General features: G+C 39.7%; 1 protein-coding gene across 3 annotated transcripts in view; it reads right to left on the minus strand.

Annotated features, from left to right (window-relative positions):
* LOC133541797 (immunoglobulin-like and fibronectin type III domain-containing protein 1) overlaps positions 1-23,389 on the minus strand; it is a 41,866-nt gene that overhangs the window by 13,496 nt on the left and 4,981 nt on the right. For all 3 annotated transcript variants that reach the window (XM_061885403.1, XM_061885396.1, XM_061885412.1), the window contains 9 exons: positions 21,746-21,777; positions 11,271-11,393; positions 11,066-11,205; positions 10,865-10,964; positions 9,108-9,153; positions 2,646-2,835; positions 2,456-2,569; positions 432-594; positions 79-351 (listed from right to left, as the gene is read on the minus strand). In XM_061885403.1, the coding sequence (XP_061741387.1) occupies positions 79-351; positions 432-594; positions 2,456-2,569; positions 2,646-2,835; positions 9,108-9,153; positions 10,865-10,964; positions 11,066-11,205; positions 11,271-11,393; positions 21,746-21,770 (1,174 nt within the window). In that variant the 5' untranslated portion in view covers positions 21,771-21,777. The remainder of the gene's footprint in view (positions 1-78; positions 352-431; positions 595-2,455; positions 2,570-2,645; positions 2,836-9,107; positions 9,154-10,864; positions 10,965-11,065; positions 11,206-11,270; positions 11,394-21,745; positions 21,778-23,389) is intronic.

The raw sequence follows: 23,389 nt of genomic DNA on the forward strand, positions 1-23,389 counted from the left end.
ATGTTTGACTTGATCAGACAGACATTTATAGGACCAAAACATGTTTTTGGGACAAGGAGCTCATGTGAGATTTCCCACCTTCCACCCTGAGCATGGCACTGGAGGAAGCGGTGCCAGCGAAGGCGAAGTACTGTCCATGGTCTGCCTTGTTACAGTTCTTAATTGTCAGCGTGTGAACGAGTTTGTCCTCTGAGACAGTCATCTCGTATTTGTCACTGTGCTCAAGCGACGAGTCGGGCGTTGACCACGTGACCTCGTCAAGGGGAGCTGACAGGACGCACTGAAAAGTCGCATCTTTGCCTTCCACTGCTTTGGCGTCCTTGATCATGTCTACGAAGCCCACTTCAGGAACTTTGGGAATGAAAGCATCATGGTAATGAAATTCGGACTACATTGTTTCGACTGCCAATCAACAAACTGGGATCACATACCTCGGAAGTGAGTGGAAAGAACTGTGGTATCATCAACATCCACCTGGTAGAAGCCGGCATCTTCAGGCTTAGGATCTTTGATGCTGAAGCAGTACTTGTCTCCACGTTTCAGCAGGCGATACTTGGACTTGTCATCGCTACCGAACTGGACCATGTTACCGTCCTTGTCGGGAAAAGAAGTCCTGTGTCAGGGAATTTCTGATTGGCAAGAATTGAGCCAACGTATTTTCCGGACCATAAGGCGCACCGAATTATAAGGCACACTGCCGATGAGCGGGTCTATACAGGTTAAAAGGCGCATTAAAGGGTAGAGTGCCATCTCCGGATTGGAGAGGAGACCCTGCCCCATGTGGATGAGTTCAAGTCTTGTTCATGAGTGGGGAAAGAGAGGATCGTGACATCGACAGGCGGATCAGTGCGGTGTCTTCAGTAATGCGGACGCTGTATCGATCTGTTGTGGTAAAGAAGGAGCTGAGCCGTAAGGCAAAGCTCTCAATTTACCGGTTGATTTACGTCCCCTATGGTCATGAGCTTTGGGTTATGAGTGAAAGGACAAGATCACGGGTGGCGGGGCTCTCCCTTAGAGATAGGGTGAGAAGCTCTGTCATCCGGGAGGAACTCAAAGTAAAGCCGCTGCTCTTCCACATTGAGAGGAGCCTGATGAGGTGGTTCGGGCATCTGGTCACGATGCCACCCAAACGCCTCCCTCAGGACCGTTAGGAGGCCACTTGAAAGACCCAGGACACTTTGGGAAGAATATGCCTCCCGGCTGGCCTGGGAACGCGCCAGGATCCCCCGGCAGGAGCTGGACGAAGTGGCTGGTGAGAGGGAAGTCTGGGCTTCTCCACGTAGGCTATTGCCCCTGAGACTCGATCTCGGATAAGCGGAAGAAGATGGCTGGATCAATGATATTATTATTATTATTTTCTAAATGTAAAAGCCTTCCTTGTGGCCTACATAACATGTAATGGTGGTTATTTGGTCAAAATGTTGCATAGATGATGTTTTACACATCATCTTCAGTCGCTTCAGAATGCGCTGTTTGTGGGCGGTCTTATTTACATCCCTCCACTTTGACAGCGTTTTTTCCCTGTCATCTTTTGTTGTAGCGGTGTAAAGTGCAAGGCTGGAGTGGAAGAAGCTTTAAAAGATGGCGCTAACTGTTTTAATGACGTTCAGACTTTACTTCAATTAATAACGAAGCAGCATCTCCTCATTCTTGGCTCACTAGTGCAACAACAACGTCCGAAATGTGTGCCATGAAAAACCGTCCAACCAGAACTCTCTAATAACTAAAGTTCCTTCAGGTGAATAATGCAAACTCACTATACCGGTATGTTTTAGCCCTTTCATGGTGAGTTTACTGACAGATATAAGTAAGAACTTAACACTACTTGATATTAAAAATGGCAACAGTGGAGGATGAATGTCCCATAACAAGAAAAGGAATACAATTATCAACTACGGGGTTGAACAGACTACAAAGGCGGACACGCGCAATTTTTCAGGACTTGTGCAAATCCCAAATATGGATCAGCAGGCATCATAAGGTAAGAAAAGTTGCTTTTGCATAATATTGTGAAACAAAACACCAGATAATATGTCTTACCTTATACACACACCATACTATCCTTCAATAATACTCCGATGTTGAAGCACAGTACAATCCATCAAGTGGTGTAGCTTCATAGCTTACCGAAGTCCGACTAAAAACATTTTGATAGATTTTTGAGCGCCGTGTGTAATGTTCTAGATTTTCAATTGAACACATAAAATGTTGGTGTTGTTTACTTGTGTCATATTGTAGTCTACACATATCTCTTATGTGTGACTGACATCTACTGGTAACACTTATCATTTTACCATGTACCGAAAAAAATAGTTTTGAGGTCGGTAAACACAACCAGAATTATTCCGTACATTAGGCGCACCGGGTAATGAGGCGCACTGTCTAGTTTTGAGCAAATGAAAGGGTTTTAAGTGTGCCTTATAGTCCGGAAAAATACGCTACTTCTTAGACTTACCTTGTATAAATAAATTTTGCTGTCAGGATTCCGTACGGTCATTTCCAGGCTAAATGCTGCCCGTTTGAGTGGTGTCATTTCGATTTTTTTGATATTTCTCAGATTTTCGACAACCTTGGGAGAGAGAGAACATGTTTAAAGAGCTGTACTGAAGACTTGTTGAGTGGCAAGATTCATTCCAGTCTCGCACCTTTGCCTGTTCGTCCTCCCTCTGCTTTTTCTTCTGGTTCAGTTTGGTCAGCAAAAAGCGGAAATCGGTAATCCCAAATTCCAAACATATTTTTTGGTAATCTTTCTTTCGAGCGCTGAGAAGGAGTTCCCAGAGTTTAGGATCAATCTCTCCGTCTTCCTGCAGCTTTTTCTTTCTGGTGACAACCGTACTAAACAGAAGGGAGACAGGGGTATGGGTATTACTTAATTAATCAGAATATGTGAAAATCAACTCAATTTATAAAGTGAACAACTTATTCATAGCATATTTGGACACCGTAGTTGGGCATCAAATGGGTGGGAAATCAGATTAGTGAGTACCACGATGTCTGATGAGATCCAGCCCAAATTAATTCATTTATTGTGTGAATGCTCCAAACATTCACAAAAATGGTTTTCTACACCAAGATGTGACTTTAAAATTTTACTACTTAGGCATAAAATACTACACGGTCTAGCTCCATCCTATCTTGCTGATTGTGTTGTACCATATGTCCAGGCAAGGAATCTGCGTTCAAAGAACTCCGGCTTATTCATGATTCCCAGAGCCCAAAAAAGTAGTTTTTTTAACTGGAAAAATTCCCGTTTTTTTCTGAAATTCCAGAAATTCTTAATACCATTTCTCAATTTAACACGTTACAACTTCAACATTTCTCGACCGATTTCAAAAATTCCAAAACCAACCATTTCAACTCATTCAGATCATTCAAGTTTTTTACCATTTTCAAAAAAAAATCCAGGTTTTTCCCAATATTCCCAATTTTTTTATTAAATTCCCATTGAAATCAATGGAACATTCATTAAAACTCCACAATTCCCACATTTTTCATCTGATTCAAGCCGTTCCAACTTCAAAATATTCAGCCCAATGTTCCCTCTAAACTGCGCGCTTGGGCAATGGCGCACTGTTCGCACATTCTCAGCGCACAAGAAAATCTATGCAGCGCATAAAATAAAATTCAACATAAACGTATTAATTAATATCTAATATTAGTCCTAATCTTATCCAATCAATTAAACCAATAATAATAATAATAATAATAATAATAATAATAATAATAATAATACAAATAATAATAATAATTTTGTTTTCTGTACCATTTTGCAACGTAACTCAGTGAATGACAGGTGTCCAGCCAATGATACGATTCGGTTCACTTACGCTACGCAGCCAATCATAGCATTGACACTATTGATAGTGACAATAACCCCTTATCATGGCGAAACGAACGGGCAGCGACACATCCACTCACCAAGCCATAGTAAAAAAGAAATGCGGTTCTTTTAAGATGGAATGGCTGTCGGAGTATGTTCAAATAGAACAAGCGATGAAACTGGGTGAGATTTTTTTTTTTTTTCGAGTGAGAAGGGTCTACTTTTCAAGACATGCCGCGAAGCTAAAGTAGCAAATGAGTTGTCCGAGTTAAAAATGTGGACCGAATGGAAGTTGGACTACCTCAAGCGTCACATTCAGCAGAAAAGTCATTTGAAGGCTGTTGGAATTGTACGAAGACTCAAGATGGGACCAAGGATTGGTACATTATTGCGGGAAAACGCAAAAGAAAGAGAGAAAAGGAACGAGCTGTCGCACAAAACAAAACCTGACCCCAAGCAAGTTAAAGTTGTCATTGACAACATTTTACTTGCCATCAAAATGAATGCATCAATGCTGTCAGTTCAACAAATCAACGATCACATGGCAAAGTATGTGAGTATACCAGAAAGCTGGTGAAGCAAAAACTATGTCTTTGAATTTGTGCACTCAATCAATGAGTAATTAAAAATGCACCCTGGCATACAGTTGGAATTTCCAACTGTCTTTCCACTGTAACTCATCCTTCTTTTTCTTTTCATAACATATTCCGCTTTTAATCATCTTAAAGTATCAGCTGCCATAGAAGACTTTCCAACTGCAGGGTAAACAAAAAGTTAACATGAACTTCTGTGGTCCAATATGCCAGGCCACATCATCTAATAAGGGCTAATGAGCCCTTTCAACAGTAATAAGCCATTTAACATTTAAAATTATAACATTGCCAGACAGCATACATTTAACAATATGTTATTGCAGTTGTGTAAATAAATGATAAATGGGTTGTACTTGTATAGCGCTTTTCTACCTTCAAGGTACTCAAAGCGCTTTGATACTACTTCCACATTTACCCATTCACACACACATTCCCACGCTGATGGAGCGAGCTGCCATGCAAGGCGCTAACCAGCACCCATCAGGAGCAAGGGTGAAGTGTCTTGCTCAGGACACAACGGACGTGACGAGGTTGGTACTAGGTGGGGATTGAACCAGGGACCCTCGGGTTGCGCAATGCCACTCTTCCATTGCGCTACGCCGTCATGTAACACTGCATCACACTAAAGCAGTGGTTCGAAACCTTGTTGGAGGTACCGAACCCCACTGGTTTCATATGTCCAGTAAACCCTTCTTTACTGGACAATAAAAGAGTGGTTTTCTTAATTTTATGTTAATTCATAAATATTAACCATGAATCAAATCAAATCAAATCAACTTTATTTATAAAGCACATTTAAAATTTAACACAGGGGTAGCCAAAGTGCTGTACAATGGACAGGTTAAAAGATAATACGAGGACCGAGCAAACAACACAACACAAACAGAACATGATAAAAAATAAATAAATAAAACATAAAAACAGGTTCACAGCAGGTGTATAATGGGGTGCCATTGCAGGATGGATATCACTTAGTGTTAAAAGCCAAAGAGACAAAAGTATGTTTTTAAGAGAGATTTAAAAACAGGAAGAGAGGAGGCTTGTCTAACACTCAGGGTTAGGTCGTTCCAGAGCTTGGGAGCAGCAGCAGCGAAAGCTCTGTCACCTCTAAGCTTCAGCCTTGTGTCAGGGACCGTCAGTAGCAGCTGATCGGCTGTTCTTGGGGATCGGGTGGGGCAGTAAGGCTGAAGGAGGTCGGAGAGATATGTTGGCGCGAGGTTGTTTAGACATTTAAAAGCAAATAGAAGGAGTTTAAAATTGATTCGATAACGCATAGGGAGCCAGTGAAGGGACGCTAATATAGGAGTGATGTGCTCACGGCTGCAGGTTTGTGTTAGCAGACGAGCAGCAGAGTTCTGTACGAGCTGCAGGCGGGAGAGGGAGGCCTGGCTAATGCCGACATACAGGGCATTGCAGTAGTCTAAACGATTCGAGATAAAGGCGTGAACTAATTTCTCGAGATCGTGTCCTGACAGAAGCGGTTTCACTTTCGCTATTTGGCGAAATTGATAAAAGCTTTTTTGAACGACGCTGCTGATTTGTTTTTCGAATTTAAAATCTGAGTCGAACTTTACCCCCAGGTTTGTGACACAGTCGCTGAGGTACGGGGTCAGAGTGCCGAGGTCAACGTTGGGGGAGGGAGAGCGACTTGGACCGAACAACATATCTTCTGTTTTGTCTTCATTTAGACTCAGGAAGTTAGCTGAAAGCCAGGCTTTGATGTCATGCAGGCAGTCAATGAGAGGTTGAACTGTTATTTTGTGCCATGAGAAAATAGATCTGGCAATCATCTGCATAAAAATGAAATGCAATACCATACTTCCTAAAAATAGAACCAAGGGGGAGAAGGTAAAGCGCAAATAGGATTGGGGCAAGGATTGAGCCCTGGGGGACCCCGTGTGGTAGAGGAGCTGTGGAAGACATAAAACTGTCTATTTTTACACAAAAACTCCTGTCAGCTAGGTACGACCGGAACCAGTTGAGGGCGGCGCCCATAGTACCCACACAGTTCTCAAGACGAGTGATTAAGGTGGCATGGTCCATGTTGTCGAACGCAGCAGACAGATTTAAAAGCGCCAGGACAACATATTTGCCAGAATCAGTGGACAGGACGATATCGTTAAAAACTTTTAGAAGCGCTGATTCTGTGCTGTGGAGGGCTTTAAAACCGGACTTAAACAGCTCATTGATACCATTATCCTCTAAGAAGGGCAACAACTGACTGTAGACAACCTTCTCTAATATTTTGGAAGTTATGAAGTTATGTTATTATATTAAATAAATACCAGTAAAGATATATTTTACAAACAAAGTTACAGGAATGGACACATGATCCCATGTTTGTATCTTATTGTGTAAATAAATAAATGATAAATGGGTTGTACTTGTATAGCGCTTTTCTACCTTCAAGGTACTCAAAGCGCTTTGACACTACTTCCACATTTACCCATTCACACACATTCACACACTGATGGAGGGAGCTGCCATGCAAGGCGCCAACCAGCACCCATCAGGAGCAAGGGTGAAGTGTCTTGCTCAGGACACAACGGACGTGACGAGGTTGGTACTAGGTGGGATTTGAACCAGGGACCCTCGGGTTGCGCACGGCCACTCTCCCACTGCGCCACGCCGTCCCGTAACATGTGAATGTTTTAGTTGGAACTCAATGCGATATCTGAAAGGGCTACAATTTATTTCCAAAGCTGGAACCCCACCCAGACATACAATACTAGTACACAGCTCATGAAAAACAATATTTTTTGTTATAGTTATTGTAATTGGGCCAAAATACTCATATTAGAAAATAATCTTATGGAAATCACTGCTGTTTTGTGATTATAATAGTAAAACGTATAACTTGTTATTTAGTCAGGTTTGGGACTGGTGTTCTGCTAGTGTGGCCACAGTACATGTGCACGTCTACTGTCGCTCACATGTGCTCCCCTGCATGCTGAAGGAGTTTTTGCGTTTGCTCACGCATATGAAAAATTAGAGGGAACATTGATTCAGCCTGTTCAGAAGTTGTGTGCTCTACTTCAACAATTCCCCCCAAAAATTCCCGGGTTTCCCATAATTACTTTTTTGTGCATTTTTCCCATTCAAAATGAATTGGCCATTTTTCAAACTTTCACCATTTCCACATTTTTCAACACATTCAAACCAATCCCACCTTCAACACATTCCACCATTCTGGAAATTGAAACTACCATTTTTCCAAGTTCAAAAAAATTCCAGGATTTTACAGAATTCCTGGTTTTCCAAAGGCCCATTTCCACTCTTTTTTCTAGCAACTACTCTTTCCACATTTTTCAACGCATTTCAAGCATTCCACCGTTAAAACATTCCTCTTAATCAGGATAAAAAATTAGGTTGTTTTTAGAACTGGAAAAATTCCTGGTTTTCCTGAAATTCCCGGAATTCCGTAATGCCATTTCTCAATTCAACATGTTACTACTTCAACATTTCTCGATCGATTTGAAACATTTGAACACTAACCATTTTAAATCATTCAGACCATTCAAGTTTTTTTTGTTTTTGTTTTTTTTGCCATTTTCCCCGCCAAAACAATCCAGTTTTTGCCAAATATTCCCTTTTTTTTTTTTTAATTCCCATTGAAATGAGATGGAACATTCTTCAAAATTCCACAATTCCCACATTTTTAATCTGATTCAAGCTGTTCCAACTTCAAAATATTCAGCCTGTTCAGGAGTTGAGTGCTGTACTACAACAATTCTAAATAAAATTCCCGGATTTGCCATAATTCCTTTTTTTGTGATTTTTTCCCATTCAAAATAAATTGGCCATTTTTCAAACTTCCACAACTCCCACATTCTTCAACCCATTCAAAAATTTCACCTTCAACACATTCCACCATCCTGGATATTGAAACTAGCCTTTTTCCAAGTTCAAAAAAATCCAGGATTTTCCAGAATTCCTGGTTTTCCAAAGCCATATTTTCACCCTCAATTCTGTTGAGTCCTCCTTCTGCATTTTTCAACGCATTTTAACCGTTCCACCTTCAAAACATTTTTCTTAATCAGGACAAAAAACGAAGTAGTTTTTTAAAAAATTTCCTGGTTTTCCCGAAATTCCAGGAATTCCATAATACTATTTCTCAATTCAACATGTTACTACTTCAACATTTCTTGACCGATTTGAAACATTCCAGCACCAACCATTTTAACTCATTTAGACCATTAAAGTTTTTTTGTTTTTTTTACCATTTTTCCCGAAAAATCTAGTTTTCCCTAAAATTCCCATTTTTTTCTGAAATTCTTATTGAAATGAATGGAACATTGTTTAAAATTCCACAATTCCCAACTTTTTCATCTGATTAAAATCGTTCGAACTTCAACACATTTCAGCAGTCTGGAAATTGAAACTAGCCTTTTTCCAAGTTAAAAAAAATTCCAGGATTTTCCAGAATTCCTTGTTTTCCAAAGCCCTATTTCCACTCTATTTTCTGTTGACTACTCCTTCCAAATTTTTCAACATATTTCAATCGTTTCACCGTCAAAACATTCCTCTTAATCAGGACAAAAATGAAGTACTTTTTTAAACTGGAAACATTCCTGGTTTTCCCGAAATTCCAGGAATTCCATGATACCATTTCCTTCTGCCGAGCAACTTCCAAAAAATGGAAACCATCACCAACGTTGGTATTTTTGGCGAGGCGGTGTTTGTATCTAACTTACGTTTTCTTTAGCATTGATCGGAAGTCCTGATGTGAATCCTCTTTTCCTGAAAGAAAGAAGAAGCACAACAACGTGGAATCGGCATCACTTTGCCAAATTAAGCACACGTTCAATGGTTGGAAAAAACAAAAAACGCACAAATAATTTCAGCCTCTCAATGATAAGTGTGAACAGTAAATGACAGTCACACATAAGAGATATGTGTAGACTGCAATATGATGGCAGTCACACATGTAGTTAATGTTGTCATTATGGTTGTACTTAATGAATACTTAGATCTACGACACTACTGTATTTAATGTTCTCATTATATGGTGGTATTTAATGAGTACTTAAGTCTACTACGCTACTATATTTAATGTTGTCACTAAATGGTGGTACTTAATGAGTACTTAGGTCTACTACACTACTGTATTTAATGTTGTCATTATGGTGGTACTTAATGAGTACTTTGGTCTCCTACGCTGCTGTATATCATGTTGTCATTATGGTGGTACTTGATGAATACTTAGGTCTACTACATTACTGTATTTAATGTTGTCATTATGGTGGTACTTGATGAATACTTAGGTCTACTACGCTACTGTATTTAGTGTTCTTCATCATGGTGGTACTTAATTAATACTTAGGTCTACTACGCTACTGTATTTAGTGTTCTTCATCATGGTGGTACTTAATTAATACTTAGGTCTACTACACTACTGTATTTAATGTTGTCATTATGATGGTACTTAATGAATACTTAGGTCTACTACACTACTGTATTTAACGTTATTATGGTGGTACTTAATGAGTACTTAGGTCTACTACACTATTGTGTTTTAATGTTGTCATTATGGTGGTACTAAATGAATACTTAGGTCTACTACACTACTGTATTTAATGTTGTCATTATGGTGGTACTCAATGAATACTTAGGTCTACTACACTACTGTATTTAATGTTGTCATTATGGTGGTACTTAATGAATACTTAGGTCTACTACACTACTGTATTTAATGTTGTCATTATGATGGTACTTAATGAATACTTAGGTCTACTACACTACTGTATTTAATGTTGTCATTATGTTGGTACTTAATGAATACTTAGGTCTACTACACTACTGTATTTAACGTTATTATGGTGGTACTTATTGAATACTCAGGTCTACTACACTACTGTGTTTAATTTTGTCATTATGGTGGTACTTTATGAATACTTAGGTCTACTACACTACTGTATTTGAAGTTGTCATTATGGTGGTACTTAATGAATACTTAGGTCTACTACACTACTGTATTTAATGTCATTATGGAGGTACCTAATGAATACGTAGGTCTACTACAGTACTGTATTTAATGTTGTCATTATGGTGGTACTTAATGAATACTTAGGTCTACTACACTACTGTATTTTAATGTTGTCATTATGGTGGTACTTAATGAATACTTAGGTCTACTACACTACTGTATTTAATGTTGTCATTATGGTGGTACTCAATGAATACTTAGGTCTACTACACTACTGTATTTAATGTAGTCATTATGGTGGTACTTAATGAATACTTAGGTCTACTACACTACTGTATTTAATGTTCTCATTATGATGGTACTTAATGAATACTTAGGTCTACTACACTACTGTATTTAATGTTGTCATTATGGTGGTACTTAATGAATTTTGGTGGTAGTTAGAGAGCGGAGTGTTTTCTGAGGTGTTACTTGGCGATTTAGCATACTGATGACGGATAATATTGCTTAGCAAACATGTCTGACCTTTAATGACTTTGAGGGTGGCGTTGCAAACAGCTTGTCCATATTCATTGGTGACAAAGCACTTGTAGACCTCAGCAAATTCTGCCTTCACACGCGGTATCTTCCAGAAGAAATGAACATGGTTAGTTTTTATGTCTGCACTTGTTAAGAAAAAAACCATTTTTACTCAAACATAGAAAAAAAGCAGGTTTATTTTTTCACCTCGAGGATGGATTCTCTGGATTTCTCATTAAATTTGATGCGGAACTCGTCCGAGTTGATAAGTTCGTCCTTGCCCCGCCCCCAAGTGACCGTGGGCTGAGGGTCGCCCTCCACGATGGCTTTGAAAAAGGCTCTTTTCCCTTCGAGAGAGTCGTCAAAAGAAATGTAAAATTGAGGGGCGGTGACAGGAAGTTAGGTGCGTTACCTTCATGAACAGTCATGGCCATCGGCTTCCGGACGAAGTCGGGCGTGGATTTTCCCTGCGGAATTTTCTCCACATGCTGAGTGACCACCACGCCGTGGACTTTGGACCTCTTCTGGATGGCCACTGGTGGACAAAGGGAAGTAGACTTTGGTTTAGAAGGAGGTTTTTTTCCAGGTTACAGTGGTGGATTGTAGGATGCACCTCTGACAGATTCTGACACGTTTAAACTAAAAACAGGCTGTCAGTCATCTGATCAAGACTGCAAGTCATTCTGAAGTAAAATCTGCACATAAAATCAGTTTTGACCTTGAAAATCAGGTTTGACCTTGAACATTGGCTTGGACCTAAAAAATCAGCTTTTGCTCTGAAAAACAGCTTTTACCTTGAAATTCAGCTTTTGCCTTGAAAATCAGCTTTCATCTTAAAAATCAGGTTTGATCTTGAAACTCATGTTTGATCTTGAAACTCAGGTTTGACCTTGAAAATCAGCTCTGACCTAGAAAATCAGCTTTGACATTGAAAATCAGCTTTTACCTTAAAAATGAACTTTTACCTTGAAATTCAGCTTTTGCCTTGAAAATCAGCTTCTATCTTGAAAATCCGCTTTTACGTTGAAAATCAGTGTTTGCTTTAAAAAGCAGCTTTGACTGAAATTCAGCTTTATCCTTTAAAATCAGCTTTTATCTTGAAAATCTGCTTTGATCTTGAAAATCAGAGTTTACCTTGAAAATCATCTTTGAGTTTTAAAATCAGCTTTGACCTTGAAAATCAGCTTTTATCTTGAAAATCAAATTTTACCTTGAAAATCAGATTTTACCTTGAAAATAAGCTCTGCTTTGAGATTCACCTTTACCCTTTAGAATCAGCTTTTGCCTTGAAAATCAGCTTTGACATTGAAAACTCAGCTTCTGCCTTGAAAATCAGCTTTTGCCTTGAGAATCACCTTTTTCCTTGAAAATCAGCTTTTGTTTTGAATAACAGCTTTGACCCTGCAAATCAGCTTTTCCCTAAACAAATCAGCTTTGACCTTGAAAATCAGATTTTACCTTGAAAATCATCTTTGAACTTTAAAATCATCTTTGACCATAAAAATCAGCTTTTATCTTGAAAATCAGCTTTTACCTTGAAAACCAACTTTGACTTTGAAAATCTGCTTTTACCTTGAAAATCAGCTTTTGCCATGACAATCTGGTTTTTTTTCCCTGAAAATCAGCTTTTCCCGAAAAAAATCAGCTTGGACCTTGAAAATCTGGTTTTAACTTGAAAATCAGCTTTGACCTTGAACATCTGCTTTTGCTTTTGCTAATCAGCTTTCACCTTGAAAATCAGCTTTTTACCTTGAAAATCAGCTTTTGCCTTAAAAACCAGCTTTGACCTTGAAAATCAGCTTTGATCTTAAAATCAGCTTTGATCTTAAAATCAGCTTTTGCCTTGAAAATCAGCTTTTACCTTGAAAATCAGCTTTTACTTTGAAAATCAGCTTTTGCCTTGAACACTAGCTTTTACCTTAAAAATCTGCTTTTTTCTTGAAAAACAGCTTTTTCCTTCATAATCAGCTATTGCCTTGAAAATCTGCTTTTGCCTTGAAAATCTGCTTTTACCTTGAAAATCAGCTTTGACCTTGAAAATGTGATTTTGCATTGAAAATCTGCCTTTGCATTGAAAATCTGCTTTGACCTTGAAAATCAGATTTTGCCATGAAAATCCGCTTTGACCCTGACAATTATCTTTTACTTTGAGAATCAGCTTTTGTCGTGAAAACCAGCTTTTGTCTTGAAAATCAGCATTTACCTTGAAAATCGGCGTTTACCTTGAAAATCAGCTTTTACTTTGAAAATCAGCTTTTGCCTTGACAATTAGCTTTTACTTTGAAAATCAACTTTTGCCTTGAAAATCAGCTTTGTCCTTCATAATCAGCGTTTGTCTTGAAAATCTGCTGTGACCTTGAAAATCAGATTTTGCCTGGAAAATCAGCTTTTACCCTGAACATTATATTTTACTTTGAAAATCAGCTTTTATCTTGAAAATCAGCTTTTACCTTGAAAACCAACTTTGACTTTGAAAATCTGCTTTTACCTTGAAAATCTGCTTTTACCTTGAAAATCAGCTTTTGCCATGACAATCAGTTTTTTTTCCTGAAAATCAGCTTTTCCCGAAAAAAATCAGCTTGGACATTGAAAATCTGGTTTTAACTTGAAAATCAGCTTTGACCTTAACAATCTGCTTTTGCTTTGCTAATCAGCTTTCACCTTGAAAATCAGCTTTTGCCTTGAAAATCAGCTTTTTACCTTGAAACTCAACTTTTACCTTGAAAGACAGCTTTGATCTTGAAAATCAGCTTTTGCATTGAAAATCAGCTTTTACCTTGAAACTCAACTTTTACCTTGAAAGACAGCTTTGACCTTGAAAATCAGCTTTTACCTCGAAAAACAACTTTTACTTTGAAAATCATTTTTGACCTTGAACATTTGCTTTTACCTTGAAAAATCATCTTTTTGCCTTGAAAATAATATTTTACTTTGAAAGTCAGCTTTTACCTTGAAAATCAGCTTTGACCCTGAAAATCCGCTTTAACTTTGAAAATCGGCCTTTGCCTTAAAAATCAACCTTGACCTTGAAAATCAGCTTTTGCCTTGACAATTTGCTTTCATGTTGAAAATCTGCTTTTGCCTTGAATTTCAGCTTTGACCTTGATAATCAGTTTTGCCTTCCCAGGTTTCCTTGAATTCCAGGTTTTCCAGGATATTTTTTTCCATTTGAAATAAATTGGCCATTTTTCAAACTTTCACCATTTCCACATTTTACAACCAATTAAAACCATTCCACCTTCAACATCCTGGACATTCAAACTTCCTTTCTTCCACGTTACAACAAATTCCAGGATTTTCCAGAATTCTTGGTTTTCCAAAGCTCTATTTCCACCCTCTTTTCTGGCGACTACTCCTCCCACATTTTCAATCCACTTCTACTGTTCTACCATCAAATAATTCCTTTTAATAAGGACAAAAAACAGAGTTGCTTTTTTTATTATCGGAAAAATTCCCGGAATTCCCTAATAGCATTTCTCAAATCAACATGTTACCACTTCAACATTTTTCCATCGATTTGAAAAATTCCAACACCAACCATTTCAACTCATTCAGACCATTCAAGTTTTTTTTTTTGTTTTTTTTAACATTTTCCAAAAATAAATCCTGCTTTTCTCGGCATTCTGGGACATTCTTCAAAGTTCCACATTTTTCATCTGATTCAAACTGTTCCAACTTCAAAATATTCAGCCTGTGTGGGAATTGTGTGCTCTACTTCAACAACTCAAAAAAAATATCCAGGATTTCAGTTCAACTTCTGCATTGGAGCATTCACACACAATTCCTTCAGGAATTGCCTCATCTCGTTTATTATAATATGCGACTTTCTGTCTGGTTACAATCCGCCAGTGTCTCTTTTGCCTTAATAGTCTTAATATTTTGTGTAGGACTAAATGGTGACTTTGCAGTTGAGTCTTGGCGATCCACCTTAGAGCCGACATTAGAACACTGCCTGCAGTTATAGCAGAAAGCCACTAGAGGACACGCCTCCCCCTCTCTTCCTTGTAGAGTGCAGCAGGAACAGCATGACAGAGACTGGATGCCTTTAATGGAATGCTGCAAATCACTTTCCTTGTGGAGGTGTGACCAAGTAAAACAGAATCCATCTGTGAATTTGACATGCCATTATTGTTTCTTCCCAGAATGACTCACAGAAACATGACGTTTGTCCGCCGTTGGCGACGAGAGGAGTGAAAGGGGAACCATGACGATGACAACAGAAGCTTCTTCATGCGGCAGGTGTGGAAGTTGCTACCTCCAACTCGCCATCTGTTGTTGTTTTAGTAAAAGCGTCATATTTGATAATGGTGACTCAGAGCTGCTTCCATTCACTGCCAGTAGCTTGGTGACGCTCATATTCATACACGGCATACATATTCAACACATTACAGACTTTTCAGTCTTTTTTTTTTTGTGGTCAAAATGGACAAAAAAATATCTTATGCATCTTTAATACTGAGCAGAGACCACTTTTTCCCATTATGGTATCTGGCATTTGAAAAAAGGGATTATTAATGCTCCTAATTTACGAGCGCCGTAACACATTGTCTCATTTTTTTTTGTCCAATTATTTTTTCAAAGCCTTTATTAGCCGTTGGCCTGCTAGCGAAGACCCTGTATTCATTAGGTTTAAGGTTCGAACCCTTCTGCAGTGACACAGCCAGAAAACATTGCAGATAACAAGTTTGTTCGTGAAGTCCTTCCTTAGGACATGCACCTGGGGATAGGCCCCTCCCACCTCCAAAGGCATGCACCTGATAGGTTGATTGGCAACACGAAATGGTCCCTAGTGTGTGAATGTTGACCCTGCCATGAGGTGGCCACTTGTCCAGGGTGTACTCCGCCTTCTTTGTGCAGGGTGTATGCCTCCTTCCTTGTCCAGGCTGTAACCCACCTTCCTTGTCCATGGTGTACTTATTCTTCTTTGTCCAGGGTGTACCCCGCTCTTCCTTGTCCAGGTTGTACCTATCCTTCCTTGTCCAGGGTGTACACGTCCTTCCATGTCCAGGTTGTACCCCGCCTTCCTTGTCCAGGATGTACTCCGCTCTTCCTTGTCCATGGTATAACCTACCTTCCTTGTCAAGGGTGTATTCCGCCTTCCTTGTCCAGGGTGTACCTATCCTTTCTTGTCCAGGTTGTACTCCTCCTTCCTTGTCCAAGATGTACCCCGGTCTTCCTTGTACAGGGTGTACAACCTTCCTTGTCCAGGGTGTACCCCACCCTTCTTGTTCAGGGTGTACCTTTCCCTTCCTTGTCCAGGATGTAACCCGACTTCCTCGGGGTGTACCCCACCTTCCTTGTCCAGGGTGTACTTATCCTTCCTTGTCCAGGGTGTACAACTTCTTCCTTGTCCCGGCTGTACCCAGCCTTCCTTGTCCAGGGTGTACTTATCCTTCCTTGTCCAGGGTGTACAACTCCTTCCTTGTCCCGGCTGTACCCAGCCTTCCTTGTCCAGGGTGTACCTCGCTCTTCCTTGTCCAGGGTGTACTCATCCTTTCTTGTCCAGCGTGTACTCCTCCTTCCTTGTCCAAGGTGTACCCCGGTCTTCCTTGTACAGGGTGTACACTGCCTTCATTTTCCTGGGTGTACCCAGCTCTTCCTTGTCCAGGGTGTACAGTGCCTTCCTTGTCCAGGGTGTACCCCACCCTTCTTGTTCAGGGTCTACCCTGCCCTTCCTTGTCCAGGATGTAACCCGCCTTCCTCGGGGTGTACCCCGCCTTCCTTGTCCAGGGTGTACCCTGCTCTTACTTGTCCAAGGTGTACTCCGCCTTCCCTGTCCAGGGTATCACTGCCTTCCATGTCCAGGGTGTACTCTGCCTTACTTGTCCAGGGTGTACCCCACCCTTCTTGTTCAGGGTCTACCCTGCCCTTCCTTGTCCAGGATGTAACCCGCCTTCCTCGGGGTGTACCCCGCCTTCCTTGTCCAGGGTGTACTTTGCTCTTACTTATCCAAGGTGTACTCCGCCTTCCCTGTCCAGGGTATACGCTGCCTTCCATGTCCAGGGTGTACTCTGCCTTCCTTGTCCAGGGTTATCCCACCCTTCTTGTTCAGGGTCTACCCTGCCCTTCCTTGTCCAGGATGTAACCTGCCTTCCTCGGGGTGTAACCCGCCATGCCTTGTCCAGGATGTAACCTGCCTTCCTCGGGGTGTACCCCGCCTTCCTTGTCCAGGGTGTACCTTGCTCTTACTTGTCCAAGGTGTACACCACCTTTCTTGTTCAGGGTGTACTCTGCCTTCCTTGTCCAGGGTGTACCCTGCCTTTCCTTGTCCAGGGTGTACTCCACCTTCCTTGTCCAGGGTATACCGCGCTCTTCCCTGTCCAGTAGGGGTGCAACGGATGAAAAAAACTCACGGTTCGGATCATTTCTCAGATCAGAGTCACGAATCGGATCATTTTTTGAATCAGCAAAAAAAAAAAAAAAAGACGAGACAAATAAACAGAAGTTTTGTCGTTTTGTTTTATAACACTTTTAAATTATTAAATTAAAATATATAAAATCAAGTTAAAGTGCACAAGGCATAATATCTTCTTTTTAAAATAATTAAAGAAAAACAGTGCCACATAAAAAGGGATTTCTCCTTTCTTTAAACTTGGACCAATGACCATTAATAAAAAAAATTGAAAAAAAATTAAAGTGCAACATAAGAATGCACAACAGCTCCCTTGAAACATAGGTAGTGAAATAAAGCTTGACATCTGTAATGATGCTGCTGCCTTCCACACTTGGAGCCATGGGTTGTAGAATCGTTGTTTTCAGTGGCAGGATCATTGACACAGATGGTGAAGTTTCAGTGCTCAGCAGAGATGTAACATTTTTGAGGGGTTTAAGCACCTGGAGGACCTCCTCTGCCACTCTCACATCATCATCATCCTGTCTGATGATGATGTCTTTGACATTTGTCTTCAGGGTGTTGTGAGTCAATGCAGAGTATATAGCTGCCTGGTGCTCCAACATATCAAAAGTGCAGTTCCACCTAGTTGGGACATCATGTATGAGCTTATGAGTAGGCAGCTTCAGCATTTCTTACGTTGTCTTAAGCACATGAGCAGCTGTTGTGCTTGGGTGGAAGTAGGAAACCTTCCTGATCCTCCCAAAGAGGCGCTCCATCCTATTGACCGAGATGTGATGCCAAATTCACTAAATGTGCAGTCCTGCCTCATTCACTGCAATTATTTGATTTTTGGCATTATCAGTTGGGACTGGGATATTTGTTATCTTCCATTCCTCCACTGCTTGTGTCAGTACCTGCACAAGGTGACTCTCGTAGAGGGGGCGTGTCTTCTCATCTCCCACTCTGCTGTGATGAAAAGAGTGCTTATATCATCACATAGTTCCCCTGGACCTCCACCCTTCTGTCGTGAGCGCAACAGATGACGCTCGGGATGGTTCGTCCACAACTTTTTTCCTCTCTTGCTCATAAAAATCTGTCACAATCTTATCGCTAAAGTTGGTGCGCGACGGGCTGTCGTAATGTGGCTGAAGCACTTTCAGCATGTGTTTAAAACCCTCGTTTTGCACAATGGAGTCTGCACCTATAAAAACACAGATTAAATGGCACGGGGCACTCAAGTTCCTCTGTTACTCCGCTCGCAATTACCACGCTGTGCGAGCAACTTTTTTTTTTTTCATAAATCAGACTGCGGATCACGTGTGTGCCGAACCGAAGATATTGATCCGCCCTTCCTTGTCCAAGGTGTACAACACCTTTCTGGTTCAGGGTGTACCCCACCCTTTCTTGTCCAGGATGTATAGCCTTCCTTGTCCAGGGTGAACACCACCCTTCTTTGTCCAGGATGTACCCTACCCTTTCTTGTCCAGGATGTATAGCCTTCCTTGTCCAGGGTGTACCCCGCTCTTACTTGTCCAGGGTGTACATGGCTTCCTTGTCCAGGGTGAACCCTGCCCCTTCTTGTTCAGGGTGTACATGGCCTTCCGCCCGAATGCAGCTGGGATAGACAACCCCCCCCCCCCCCCCCACCCCATGGACATGAGTGAGGAGAAAAACCTTCCCTGCATTCAAACGTGAGAAATTGCTTTGACGAGGTGAAGAAGAAGACGACAAAGCCAACATCAAAGTGAACCTCTTCTTCCTTTCTTTGCACCCACATGGCAAGCTTGTCTTTTCTTTCAGCGCCACGAGTGGGAGGTGCTGCAAGACCATCATCAGTTTTTGGGAAGCCCGTCAGAGATTCTTGAATATTCATGGTTCCTGAGGGGGGTTGCTCTTCTATCACCAGCATGCAGGCAGGACTTGTGCTCAGCCAGTTCCTCCAGCGATGATTCACGCTAATCCACGTCTGCAAAGACAGCAGCGGCTCCTTTAGTTCTGCATACCAATCATAATTCTTTCATTTGGACTTCCAGCAGACTTCTCGGGGAGCCGTGCGAGAATTTGACGGCTGTATCGGGCTGATAGCCTGGTCATGCGGGCATCCAGAGTCCTTGCTTGTCCGTCTCCAGGCTGAGTTTTCAAATGGGTGCTCATTTTCCTCCAGCGGGAAAGGCAACACGGGGATGATTCGCGTAAATTTGGGTGGAGCTTGTAAGATGTCTTTATTTGGCTGAAGTCCTACCAGATCTACCAGAGGGCCCCTAACTTTGGCCCATGGGCCGCATGTGTCCCACCAGAGTCCACAATCTGGCCTGACGTCACAAGTCAAAGAGGGAAACCTAAAAGTCTTGTCCAGCTTTTCAGCCAAACCATATTGTTTAGTCCGGCATGTGAAACTCAAAAATATAGTGGGTGTGGCTTGTACCGTACACTGGTGCGCTCTATAGTCCAGACAAATACAGTGTGTGTATGTATATTAATTAGCAGAGTAACTTGTGCAAACATGGCAGAGATGTCCATGACAACAGCCAATCAGAGTTGACCTTGTCCCGCTACACTTCCTGTTTTAAGATGCCGCAGAAGTAAAGCGACCTCGGGGCTCAGTTCGCAGATGAAGGCAGAGAGCTGAAGGTCAGCTGTGAATTGGAGTAAACTGACGAAGACGAGGCTGTTGTAAAAAAAAAAGGTTAACTCAACGTCGGTTTGGGTCGCCAAAGAGAAAATCATCTTTGACCTTGAAAATCAGCTTTTACCTTCATAATCAGCTTTTTCTTTGAAAATTAACTTTGACCTTGAAAATCAGCTTTTACCTTGAAAATTAACTTTTACCTTCATAATCAGCTTTTACCTTGAACATCAGCTTTTGCCTTGAAAATCAACTTTTGCCTTGAAAATTAACTTTTACATTAATAATCAACTTTTACCTTTTTTTTTTTTTTACCTTCATTATCAGCGTTTACCTTGAAAATCAATTTTTGCCTTGAAAATCAACTGTTGCCTTGAAAATCAGCTTTTGTCTTGAAAATCAGTTTTTAACTTTAAAATTAGCTTTTGTCTTGAAAATTAACTTATACCTTGAAAATCAACTTTTACCTTCATAATCAGCTTTTACCTTGAACATCAGCTTTTGCCTTGAAAATCAACTATTGCCTTGAAAATTAACTTTTACATTGATAATCAGCTTTTACCTTAACAATACATTTTTACCTTCACTATCAGCGTTTACCTTAAAAATCAGTTTTTTCCTTGAAAATCAACTGTTGCCTTGAAATTTAGCTGTTGTCTCGAATCAGCTTTTGTCTTGAAAATCAGCTTTTAACTTGAAAATCAGCTATTGCCTTGAAATTCAGCTTTTGTCTTGAAAATTTACTTTTACCTTCATAATCAGCTTTTACCTTGAAAATGAACTTTTACCTTCATAACCAGCTTTTACCTGGAAAATCAGATACAGCCTTCATAATCGGCTTTTACCTTAAAAATCTACTTTTAGCTTCATAATCAGCTTTTACCTTGAAAATCAACTTTTAGCTTCATAATCAGCTTTTACCTTCATCATCAGCTTTTACCTTGAAAATCAGCTTTTACCTTGAAAATAAGCTTTTGCCCTGAAAATCAGCTTTAACCTTGAGATTCAGCTTTTGCTTTGAAAATCAGCTTTTACCTTGAAAATCAGCTTTTGCCCTGAAAATCAGCTTTAACCTTGAGATTCAGCTTTTCCTTTGAAAATCAGCTTTTACCTTGAAAATCAGCGTTGACCTTGAAAATCAGCTTTTGCCTTGAAAATCAGCCTTTACCTCGAAAATCAGCTTTGACCTTGAAAATCAGCTTTTACTTTGAAAATCAGCTTTTGCCTTGAAAATTTGCTTTTACCTTAAAAATCAGATTTTGCCTTGAAAATCATCTTTTTTCTTCATAATCAGCTTTTGCCTTGAAAATCAGCTTTTACCCTGAAAATGATCTTTCACTTTGAAAATCAGCTTTTGTCTTGAAAACCAGCTCTTGTCTTGAAAATCAGTATTTACCTTGAAAATCAGCTTTTGCTTTGAAAATCAGCTTTTGCCTTGAAAATCTGCTTTGACCTTGAAAATCAGATTTTGCCTGGAAAATCAACTTTTACCCCGAAAATAAGCTTTTACCTTTATAATCAGCTTTTACCTTGAAAATCAGCTTCTGCATTGGAAAATTTACTTTTACCTTAAAAATTAGCTCTGACCTGGAAAATTTGCTTTTACCTTGAAAATTACCTTTTACCTTTATAATCAGCTTTTACTTTGAAATTCAGCTTTTGCTTTGAAAATCAGCTCGTGCCTTTAAAATCAAATTTTACCTTAAAAATTTGCTTTGATTTGGAAAATCAGCTTTTACCTTGAAAATCAGCTTATTTCAGTCATCTCTTGTTTATGTTACTTGGTCATTCTGATGTTGGTGTTACTAGTTCTACTAGTTATTTATTGTCAACAACATTAATTAAGTAGTCACATAAATCACAACATTGAATTGATAAATGAGCTTAAAAAAGAAAAACAGTATCCAACACTTTCACACAGTCTTACCTTTCGGCTGCTCTTTGCTGCTCATGGCTGCTCTGAAAGAGAACAGTAGAAGAAATATTCAGAGAAGAACAAGTTGTCACATCTTGATGACATCATTATTAACATCTTGATGACATCATTATTAACATCTTGATGACATCATTATTAACATCTTGATGACGTAAATATTAACTTACTTTCACACATTTAAACAAGGGCTTGGTGATTAAATTGATAAGCACATTTTTATGGTTAAAAAATGCTAGCAGTCTGCTGATTCAATTTAAACTCAAGAAATATATTATTTTATTTTTAAAATGTACTTATAGTAGAATGCATTTTAAATATCATGAAGGACCGTTAATGTTTTTTGTCAGAGTAATCATGTATAAGTTATCACACAACTTTGTGTTCTATTGAGTTCAGGTACCCTGCACGAAGACATAAGATGTCTTTCATTTTATCAAGCAAAAGGCTTGTAGAACTCTACTGTGTGCGATGAAATGCAACATGGAGGTGTCGGTTTCTTTGATCTATTGACAACCTTTTCTTTGAACTGTTTATGACCGAGGGCAACAGCAGTTTATGACCACATCCCCTTAGGAGCAGCTGCATAATGTGATGTAATGTAATGCTATGGAATCAGAAAAGACCCAAATAAAAGAGGAGGCATGGAACTCCCTCGTCAGAGCGGTGTGGTGACGCCGTACGAGGGTGCAGGCACACATGAGCTAAATTGAATCCTGTCTCTGTTTGATTTCCTTTGCTTCTTGTCTTGTCTAATAGATGTCATCGGCGTTTGAACCTGACATCCTTTAAAACAAACAAATATTACGTAAAATAAATGTCAACACCAAGAAAGAAGTAAAAAAAAAAAACGGCCATACCCATAACTCGATCAGGACATTATTTGAAAAATACTTTCAATTGTTTCAGGTCATATTTCAACATTTTAGTAACTAATTGGCATCAATTTGTAACAAATATATTCATATTTTAATTACAGTCGTCTTTCGTTCATCTCATTTCCTTTCCAGCAAAGTAGGATTATAAACAATACATCGCATATTTTCATGGTTAATACATAAATAAAAAAATAAATAAAATATTATAAATATGTTTTTTTAAATGATTGGATCCCTCTAAATGTGAAATAACATCCATCTATGTCTTTGTTTCACCCAACGTGCTAGCCTTGAGTGCCTTCTACTGGAGATTAAAGTCACCCGGCCACTAAAACGCGGCTATGACTTGGAAATACTTAGGGCAAATTTTCCAAGTTAGAACTTTCCATGTGCTGAAACAGCAGGAGTGTTAGCTAACAGTCACCGCTATGATCTTTTTGTTTTTTTTAAAAGTTTTTTCAAAATGGGCAATGCAATGAAGCTGTGATATTTGAAGCTCCATGAAATGATGACTGTGTAGTATTTTATTTATTTAATTGTGTCACATCTAACCAGCTACATTTACAAACGTAAAGATGTAATGATGAGATAAAACATTTAATGACAATAACAAAAAACATATAGTCTTTCATGATCTATGGACTAGTATTGTATGTCTGGGTGGGCATCCTGCTTTGAAAATAATGTGTACCCTTTCAGAGATCACATTTAGTTCCCATTAAAACATTTACATGTTGCACAATGAGATGTAAACATGGGA

The sequence above is a fragment of the Nerophis ophidion genome, linkage group LG02, assembly GCF_033978795.1.
Source record: "Nerophis ophidion isolate RoL-2023_Sa linkage group LG02, RoL_Noph_v1.0, whole genome shotgun sequence".
In the NCBI taxonomy this organism is placed as follows: Eukaryota; Metazoa; Chordata; class Actinopteri; order Syngnathiformes; family Syngnathidae; genus Nerophis; species Nerophis ophidion.